At 48.9% G+C, this 10,407-nt stretch overlaps 1 protein-coding gene across 3 annotated transcripts in view; it reads right to left on the bottom strand.

Moving 5' to 3' along the window:
• Positions 1–2,724: 2,724 nt before the first annotated feature.
• PDYN (prodynorphin) overlaps positions 2,725–10,407 on the bottom strand; it is a 29,751-nt gene continuing 22,068 nt past the window's right edge. For all 3 annotated transcript variants that reach the window (XM_073792800.1, XM_073792801.1, XM_073792799.1), the window contains 2 exons: positions 6,339–6,479; positions 2,725–4,965 (listed from right to left, as the gene is read on the bottom strand). In XM_073792800.1, the coding sequence (XP_073648901.1) occupies positions 4,336–4,965; positions 6,339–6,467 (759 nt within the window). In that variant the 5' untranslated portion in view covers positions 6,468–6,479 and the 3' untranslated portion in view covers positions 2,725–4,335. The remainder of the gene's footprint in view (positions 4,966–6,338; positions 6,480–10,407) is intronic.

Below are 10,407 nucleotides of genomic sequence, written 5' to 3'. Positions count from 1 at the left end.
TTCCAATTCTTCCTCTGGCTTGCTCTCCATCGTCACAAACAGCTCATAAAAAAAGATCACCCCTCTGGGATGCTAGAAATGTTCTATATTGCAATCTGAATGGTGGTCACATGACTGTGTACATATGTAAGAATCCACTGAGCTGCACACTTAAGATTAAGTACACTTTACAGCAGGGAGGCTATAACTTGATTTTTTTTTTTTAAATTTTAATGTCCTTTTCTTACCACCAGGAGAATTTTGTCCTTTCTGAGCAAGGTGTGCGCCTTGCTCAGGTGACATCTGGAATAACATAATCAGAGGCACCGCCCCTCAAGAGGGGGCAGCAACAAGTGTCACACACCCCTGTGTGTCAGATGTGTCACAGACTTTACATTACTAACTCCTCACCTCTGTTCAGAGAAGTCAATATTTTTCTCCCCATTTGACAGATTGAAAACTGAGGCTCAGTGAAGCACAGTGGCCTGCCCAGAGCCACCCAGGTAAGTGGGATCTGAGCCCAGGTCTCTGTGACCCCTCCCTGGCCACACTCTTTCCACCTTATGTGGACAACCCTCCTTGACCAAGAGAACTTCGTCCAAAAAAGGGAGTCCAGAACAATAGCGTTCTAGAATCCATAGCATATGGAGAAAATTTTAAAACCAAAAAGAGGAGTGTTTCTTGTAAAAAAAAAAAGGTCGCAAAGTAGTGGGTCTCTGAGAGTAACGTGTCTCATCCTGAACACATTATTGTTTGTTCTGCTCAGTACTTAAAAAAAAAATTACTTGCCTACATTGAAAAAAACCTGCAACCTAAATTTCTACAGTCTTAAAAATCAAATCTGGCTACTCTAGGCCCACATTCCCCTGGTACACACCCTCCAGTTTTCCCTAGCCCACACCCAGCCACCCTCACTCAATAGGGCAGTGACCATCCTGTTTGGTGGACTGGCATTCATTCGTTCTCCTACTGGGAACCATGCTCCAATTTTCCTCTCAAGAAGCACCCCCTTTCCCACTCCTCGTCCAGCTCCTTTGAGTTTGGTTGAATCTAACCCTGGCTCGGGTGGTGGTCATGTGGTTCATTTCTGACCAATCAGAGCATCAGAGTAATCTGTGCATAATGATGGGCATTAGCTCAGAATTGGACATTTGACCCATTTAGAGCCCATGAGGTGCAGTGAAACTCTAGTTGGGATTTGCTGTGAGAATAGCTAGACTTGAACCTGCCTGGTATAGCCTGGAGCTGCTGTCAGCCATCTTAAAAGCATGTCCAGCACAGAGGAGAGTAGAGGTGCTAGTGTCCTTATTGAGCCCCTGGATCAAGCTCTACCTGAAGCTAAAGATCCTGTCCCTTTCTTTTGTGTGAGCCGACAAATTCCCCTTTTTTGTTTTTTGTTTTTCCTTTGCTTCTTTAACCTATTTGAGATGGTTAGGAGCCCTGTGTTTGCAAGTAATAGAAAAGCCTTCCTTAGAGAATCTCCTGGGCTAGCAGACAGCAGGATCAGGACCCAATGGGTAAAAGTGACAGAAACCTAAATTTTAACCCAAGATAAAGATGGAATTTTCCAGTATGGAATCATTAAGCAGTAGCAATATGTTGTAAAGTCCAAGTCAATGAAAGTGTTCGAGCAGACTGAAATTTCTTATCAATGTGTCAATTTTGGCACAGGGTAGGTCGTTGGAGGAGATAATCCCAACCTTAGGTTCTTTCCAACTTGATCCTATGACTATCAAGGATGGAATATTCCTTGGGAAAGATTTCCTGAATACCTTAGGGAGATTCCTCCCCTACCCATGTTATCCATTATTACCAAATCCCAATTGTTTCCTTTACAATTACCAATATTTTAAATTTCATTTAAATTTATTTTTAATTTTATATTTATATTTGTTTACTTGTTTCTTTTCTGTCTCCCCCACTAGGCTATAAATTCCATAAGTGCTGAGACCTTATCCATCTTATTTTCCTGTACCTCCAGCACCTGGCAACAGGCTTTCAATTACTTTGTTGAATGAATGAGGGAATGAATGAGATCTCCCTGACTCTGTATTTTCTATGAAGTCACTAAGAAAGCCAGTGTCCAAGTGGAAGCCATGAGGTCTGTAGCCACTGAATCTTCTAGCTCTACTTAAAGACATCTATGCCATTTAAAGAAAGATGTCATTTTAGTAAAGGACACTGTGCCACCCATTTTCTAGAGTATTCTTCATCCCTAGCACACTCCCCCTTGTCTGGAAACACTTGTCCCTCCTGCCTGGTCAGCCCGCATAGGAGACAGCACCCCTCTTTCCTATCCCCACTGTGTTGCTGGATGCTTGCGCTTCGTCACTGTTCCTTAAGACAATGTAAGAAAGAAAACTCTCGTTTACTGAGTGCTCACTATGTCCTAGGAGCTTTGCATATTTGATCGCACCTAACCCTCACAGCCACCTTAAAAAATTGGTATTGTTCACCTTTATTCTACAGAGGAGGGAACAAAGGCTCAGAGAGGTCAAATGACTTACTCAAGGTCAAACAGAGTTTCAACTTTTCAACAAACTTTAGGGCTATGGCACCCTAAGTTTGTGCTCTTTCTGTTATCCTACATTTAGTTTTCTGACTTGAATGTGTGTGTATGTGTATATGTATATTTCTTCATTCCCCAGCTCTCTTTTCTGCAAAAGGTCTTATCACTCTTGGGCACTAAGGTGCACGTGCGCGTGCACGCGCACACACACACACACACACACACACACACACACATCAGCGTCTTTCTTTTATTTATTGTACTGGAGGAGTTGGAAATAACACAGGCTTGCTAAGGACTAAGGAAATTCCAAGTAGATTGCAAAAAGGGGTTGTTGAAAAGCACACAAAGTAACTCGAAAACAATCTATACATTTCAGAACATCATGAGAGGTGAGGGTTGTGCATGAAGAGGTGTGCTCAGCAGCATCTTATACAAAATAACCAAACTCATGTTCATTTCCTCCCCATCCAGACCAGCTTCCTGGATCCACAAACCAAACCACAGTGCCTGGGGACAAGAGAGAGAAAAAGAGAGAAAGGGAGGGAGGGAGGGAGCGAGGGAGAGAGAGATTGAGAGATTTGAGAGACAGACAGAGACAGAGAAAGGCAGAGAGACAGAGAAGAGGACTTAGATTAAGGTCCCTGCCTCTGCTTCTGGGTTATTTGAATCAAGGCAGCTCATTTGTCCTCAAGCATTTAATCATTTCATTCCTCTTTCTAGCTTTATTCCGAGGCATTAAGAGGAAAGAATCACCAGGGGAGCTAAAGAGGGCCTCTTCCTCTTTCTAGCTGTTGCTTCTGGATTCCCTGACCCAAGGCCCAATGCATATGTTTGTCCAGATGGCTTGGACTCTTGGAGGCTGATTCAGCTCCTCAAGAACACGGCTGTGCTTAACCTCATCAACTTGACTCAGCGTCGGTTCATCCTGGGGTTGGAGTGTGATACCGATCAGTTTAATTTGTTTAATGAGGGATGAGGGAACTGGTCCACATTTTGAGTATGTTGCGCAGAACAAATTGGTTTGCCTCGCTCCCCCCCTTGATCATTTCAGCATTCAGAAGGCGAGCTGCTCTCATTAACATTTTCCGAAAGGGATTTTCACTCCCTTCCTCTCCTGTGAGAAGTTGGACGCTGTCCAGCGTACCAACATGGACTGGAGTTCAGGAACTGGGTTCTCAAAAGGTGTGTTTCTAAACAATGTGAACTCAGAGTACAATAACTGAACATTTAACCCACTGGGAGCCCGAACTCTCTAGTGTAGGAATACCTGCTCCAATAAAAGGCAATGTTTAAGCTTTTTACCTAAAGCATGGTCTCCATTGTAGGGAGCTCTTTTGAGGTCTGAGAATAAAATGTTAGGATTTTTATTTATCTATCTTGTTTTAAATTTCTACCTTTTGTATGTTTTATGATACACGCATATACTATATAAATGAATATATCTGCATGAGAGGGGGAATGCTCGTTTTTCTTCTGAGAGGGGCATTGGTCAGAATGCCTGATCATAGATCCAGAGAGATCAAGAGGTCAGTCTGGATTCCTGGAGTTGGAGAGTCACGTGAATGGGATTGATACCAAAAGCTGCTGCTGGTGGTAGTTTTAGAGTTGTAGGGCTGGAGCCAAGCGCTAAGCCTATTGGAGAGGGGAACCTCCATCCTCCCGCCTCACTGACCCAGACAAACACTGCACCCAGGCAGAAGAGAGGCAGGCTAGGTTTGGATGTCTTATAGACAATGCTGAACTGAGCGTAGGGATGGGGGATATAGGGGCAGATGAATGCGTTCACTCCAATCTGGAAGGGCATTACGGGAAGCTCCTGACTCAACTCCACGATGGAGAGGTGTTTACACATCAAAAAGCTCTTCGTAATAGGCATTGGGGTCTTCCTGAGACCGAGTAACCACCTTGAACTGGCGCCGGAGAAAACCGCCATAGCGTTTCTGGTTGTCCCACTTGAGCTTGGGACGGATGCGTCGTAAGAATCCCCCATAGCGCTTGTACAGGTCCTCATGGCCCACCTTATCCCCATCTCCAGCCGCCTCTGAGCTCCTTTTGGGGTATTTGCGCAAAAAGCCCCCGTAACGTTTGACCTGCTCCTTGGGGTCCTCCTCATCGGAATCCAGTGTTCCAGCCTCCATGGCACCATCGTTCGGCTGGGCCCCCCCAGTCAGCTCAGACTCTGCTTCCTCCCCCAACCTGCCAGAGAGACCCCTGAGCTTCTCCGCCAGGCTGCTGCTTAGATCATTCTCCTCCGCTGGGGTTCTGAGAAGGAGCCTGTTTTTCTCCAGCTCCTTCCAGGAGGGCCCTGCATGCTTCGCCAGCTCACTGTAGGGCTCTTCCAAAGCTGCCTTGCTCTCCGAGTCTCCCTTGCCATTAAGCCCGAGGGTGAAGGGAGTGAGGGAAGACAGAAGGCCCTGGCACCTCTCCCACTCCTCAGCGGGCTGCAGGGCAGCCTGGCATTCCAGGGAGCAAATCTGAAAAAGACCCCAAAAGACCACAGTGGTAATACCACCACCATCAAACCGTCAAACTACAAGCCCCTGCCCCAGAGAGTCCCCTGTCCAGGTCTGAGAAAATTGAAAAACCATTACTAAGCCCCGGGCTGCCCACTTTAATGCTCCCAGTGGTACATAGAGGTAGGTGACTTTGCGCTCACGTGGAGGATGAAGAAACAGACGTGGAGAGGTGAAACAGCTTTCCCAAGGGCACCTGGCTACAGGTGACATTGCCAAAACTGGAGATAAGATCCTCCCATAGCACTCTGCCGTGCTCACCCATAATCTTCCACTTCTCACTCCAGAGGGAATAGTTGGTTCTCCCAACCTTTCCTAGGTGTGAAGGTTGCTGCAAACACCTTATAGAGGGGATCAGAAGCAATGCAGAATGGTAGAAAGAACACATATGAGGGGATGTTTAAGGGTTCATCAAACCTGGAGGGATGATAGTATCTACTTCATAGCAGTAGGGAGGAGTTAAACGTGATGATGATGATAACAATGACCACAAGGACGATACTGGACAGTACTGGAACTTGGACCCAGGTTCTAATGCCACGAATCACCATGTTTAACCACTGGGCTCTTTTGAGATCATATATGGGCAGCACCTGGTGCACTGTATGCATCCTAGTAAAGAGTGGCTAGAATTGTATATTCAATACTTTGCATCCTCAGTTCATGGAATCACCCCCATTTTGCAGATGAGGAAACTAAGGCTCAGAGAGGGGGTTCCAGGGTCATGGAACTAGAAATTTGCAGAACCAAAGCTCACATTCTGTCCACCACACCCATGTACCTCTACTCTAGCTTGTCTGCTGTCATGGGAGAGGCACAGGGAGAAGTTTGACTCACAGTAAAGCCAGCAAGGCCAGCCAAGAGATGCTAAAGCCACAGGAGAGGAGTCAGGCTCAGATTCTGACAACCAGATCCTGGCATCTAGGGGTGGTGAAAAGAGCTCCTTCCCTGCGAGTGACTAGGTCTGGAGGTGCCTATCGGCCTGGTGGTGAGAAGCTCTGAAAAGTTCATCTAGGGCTGCTGACTCCCAAAGTCAGCACCACCTCATAAATGACACTCCTTGTTACCAGGCAACAGGCTCCCTGGAAACCTGAGCTCCGGTCCCAAACCTGAGTGAACCCATGGTGGTAAGATCTGGGGTGGGGACAGGAGGCTGGAAAACAAAGTCCCTGGCAGGCACCCAGGCTGACCACGGCAGGACATGCCTTGCACAGGTGGGATGAGTCTATAGGACAGGCTCACAGCTGCCCAGGCCTGCTACCTTCCCTCTCTGGGCTCCACACACAAATGGTCCCTTCCATCTGTGGAAACTCACAGGAGTCCCTGAAACTCACCAGAGAGTTGATGGGTTTGGGCCCATCCTGGGTCTTCACAACACACAAGGAGCACCGGGACAGGCAGTCTGCTGTGGCGGAGGGGAGCGCAAGGAGGCAGGCAGCCAGCACCAGCCCCTGCCACGCCATTCTGTCTTGGCTCTTCCTGCCGGAGAGGGAGAAAGAAGAAATGAAATCTGTGATTGCCTACTCTGTGGGGTGTGTCCTGAGCCTGCAAAGCGAGCTCCTGCTGGCAGAGTCCCTGCAACGTGCTAGGAGCTTTCCTATGTGTTCACATTCAATCTGCACAACAACTCTTAATGTGGGCTGTGCTATTAAACAGATGGGAAAGTTGAGGCTCAGAGAGGGGAAGTGATTGCTACCACAGCTAGGAAGTAGACAAAGATCTGTCAGGCATCAACCCACTCTGACCATGCACCTGCCAGTAGACACGTGGCTATCTGCTTTTCTGTGTTCTCTGAGGCTTCCATCCCCTTCCCTTTTCCCCTGCTCCCCAAGCTGTCCCCAGCTCAGTCCTTTCTGCTGTGGACCTTTCCCACCCCAGCACTTCTCCTTACTCCAGCCATAGCTCCACCTTCACCTGTCTCCATGCTCGCCCCCTGCCTCCAGCTCCTTCTCTGGTCCCTCCTGCCCACCTTGAAATGCCTTTCTCAGCATATCAATGCTGGGATCAGACCCATTGGGCTGGGTCAGGTCTGGCCCTTCTCCTAAATGTCAGGGACACCCTCAATTCCAACCCTACACCCAAGTCTTCAGCTCTGGGTTCCGACCACATCCAGCTACCTATAATTCCCCTAATGAATGGATCAGCGCCTGTCCCACCTCTGGCCCTTTGCATGCTAGTCCCTCTTCCTGGAAAACCCTGCTCTCCTCTTCTGTTACCTATTGTTTAGGTCCTAGAGTAGATATCACCTCCTCCAGGCAGCTTTCCCTGATCTCCTAGGCTGGAAATGATGTTCCCCCTTGGTATTATCCCAGAAACTAGTGCCTCCTCCATTAAAATAGTCCACTACTTGGTAATTACCTATGTGAGTCTTCAGACTTTGGTTTCATGAAGGCAGGAGCTGTGTCTTGTTTTCATCTCTGAAATACTTTCTCTGTGTTCCTCAAACATGCCAGGCTTGCCCCTACCTCAGGACCTTTGCACTTCCTGTTTCTCCATCTGTGGTACTGTGGCCTCAGATTTCCACATGGCTCACTCCTTCTTGTAACTGAATGAATTCAGTGTCCCATCACCAGGGAGGTATTTGCTGACCCCTGCGTTTAGCACAGCTTACTGGGTCTCTCTCGCATCCCCGTGCTTTCTTTGCATCGGAACACTCACCATCTCAGACTGTCCTACCGTTTGATGCTTGTCGTTGTTGTTGTTTATTATCGTCTCCCCACTAGAATATTAGCTCCCTGTGAGCACAGACCCTAACTGGCATAGTCCCACTGTAACCAGCACCCACAAACCTGACCAGCATATAGTAGGCCCTCAATAAATCCTAGGCAGATGAATTAATGCTGCACAAAGAGTCTATTAAAAGCTGTCCCTTTCATAGCTAGCTCCTTATAATCCAAATATCAAGATGCTGTCAAATGGGGGCACAGTGAAGAACTCCCAACTGGGAATGGGCAGTTTCCCCGAGACACCACCCGGGCATGGCTGCCACTCTCTCCCCACCCTGGTCCCTGTAGTCTGCAGCCTCCATCGCTGCTCTCAGGTACGGCTGTCCTCCCTCCCCTCTCCTAGTTCCCCTTCCTGCACACTGCCCTGTTTCCTCAGGTGATGAGGGGGGTTAGAAGACTCCACCCATGGCCCCAGGGCCCCATGCCATAGCCCAGAGCTAGTCTCAGAGCACACAGTAGGTTCCCCTCCAAAGCATGCCTGACAGGAGCCCAGGCACCATTGACGGAGCCCCTACTGTGCTTCAGGCCTTGACTGAGGCCCCGTGTCTGTCATCTCATTCATTCCTCCCCGTTGAGGAGGACACTTTCGGTTCAGTGAATGCCCCATGCACCCCCGTGAGTGGTGAAGCTGGTGTGCAGGCACAATCTGTTGGACTCCCCACACATGTGCCCATACATGACTACAATTTCTAGAACCACTTTGATTCTCTAGCAGCTGAACCCTTCGTGAGGCCCAGAAGGCCCCATGCACAGAGCTGTTACTTGTATATTATTCTCAACCCACCTGCCATCTGTGGGAGGTGGGCATCATTATCCCCACTTGGTAGATGAGAAAGCTGGTGCTCAGAGAGGACTGGTGAATCTCCTGAGGTCACACAGCAGTTAAAGGCTCTTCTGCCTCTCTTGAGGCTGGGCTAGGTCTGCTCCCCTAAGCAGAGAAGCTCAGAGAAGAAACCTCGGGGAGCTGGACCTGTGTCCATCCACGCCTCTCTCCTTCCTCAAGTTTCTCTCACGCTCTGTCAACTGCTGAGCGGATTTGGGTTCCAGGCCAGTGAGCTGTGCCATTTATGTGCAGATACAAAGCCGGCAGCTCATGTTTTCTCTCCTATCAGTGATGGCTGGGCTGGCCTGGTACAAGGTTAGCAAGGTCTTGCTCATCCACTGGGGAGGGGCAGCATCACCACCCTCTAACTCCTGGCCTAAAGCTTCCCGCCCAGCTTGGCTGCTACAGTAGGAAGCTCGATTTGAGATCTCATTGTCCCAGGCAAATACAGTGTCAGCATCCTTTCTTTTCATCCATTTCCTTTATATTTAATAATGATAGTTCTAGCTGATCTGATGGTTGGTGAGCACTCAGGCTGTCCTGAGTGATTCTCATGAACGAACTCATTTATACTCACGGCAACTGTGTGGAGTGGGTACTGTTGTCATGCCCATTTCACAGATGAGGAAACTGAGATAAGACACCTGCAAAGACTCTAGAGCTAGTAAGCAGCAAAGCTGGGATTTGCCCCCAGGCAGTCTGGCTCCAGAGCCCCAAAGCCCATCTTTCTAACCATCCGGTACAGCCCCAGTCCCTTCAATGCACCTCCTCCCCAGCCTCCAGCTCCTCCCTCCTGGCTCCAGAGCCGCCTCCAATTTTGCCCCTGAGACACCCTCCACACAAGCAGCCAGAGGACAGTTCTGAATGACAGTGTGACTGCACCCTGCCCTGTGTCCAAGTTCTCCATCCCCCTGAGCCAGGCCCTCCAGGGCTTTCCTGCCGAGGAGAGCTGCCATCGACCTGGCTCACTGTGTGCACGGCCCTGTGTTGAGACCTGTTCATATCTCAATGTAGGGGGTCCTCGTAGCAACGCCCAAAGGCTGGGACTGATATTCTCCCCACTCTGCAGTGAGGAAATGGAGGCACAGAGAGGTTACATCATCTGAACAAGGAATCCCAGCAAGGGCACAGCACCCAGACTGGATGTGAGCTCCGTCTGACCTGGACCTGACCAAACCTCCTGAAGTTCTACAACGAATGCCCCCTGTGCCCCATTGGCCCAAACTTTGGCACATGGAGCGCGTTTCTCATGCCGCCCATCCTCTCCGCTCTCCCTCTGGCCTGGCTAACCCTCATTGTTCTCCAAAACTCAGTCTCGGTGGCCTCCTTCAGGAATCCTGTCTGGATTAGGCTCCTCTTTTGAGCGCGCACAGCTCCCTGTCTATCACATAATTACCTCTTTCTGAGTCTCCTGCCAGCTCGGACTTGGTAAGTGCAGAGTCCCTGAGATGAAAGATGAAAGATGAAAGTCCCTGTGTTTAAAGATGACCAGTAGGCCAGAGGGATGAGGGAGCACAAGAGAGGAGACGTGGGCAGAGGCCGGATGGTGTCAGCCCTTGCAGGCCAAGGTGGACCTTGCATTTCATTCTAGAGTGATGGGAAAACTAAGGAAGTTTGAGTGATTGATGAATGAATGACTGAACGAATGGTGGTGCCGAATGCAAGATTAGAACAGGAACAAGAGCTCCACACGCATGTGTTGAGTGAATAACCAGGCAACCCTGGACCTCTCAGGAAGCCCCTTTGAATTTTTCTGGCTCATACTTTTGTGCCCCCAGAGAAATCTCACAGGTCTGCAGGGCATCTAAAACCAACACCTGCTAAAGAAATTGGCAAATGTTAATGAAACCATGG

Source organism: Tursiops truncatus, chromosome 15 (assembly GCF_011762595.2).
Source record: "Tursiops truncatus isolate mTurTru1 chromosome 15, mTurTru1.mat.Y, whole genome shotgun sequence".
Taxonomy (NCBI): Eukaryota; Metazoa; Chordata; class Mammalia; order Artiodactyla; family Delphinidae; genus Tursiops; species Tursiops truncatus.
This window is presented reverse-complemented; position numbering and strand designations above follow the sequence as displayed.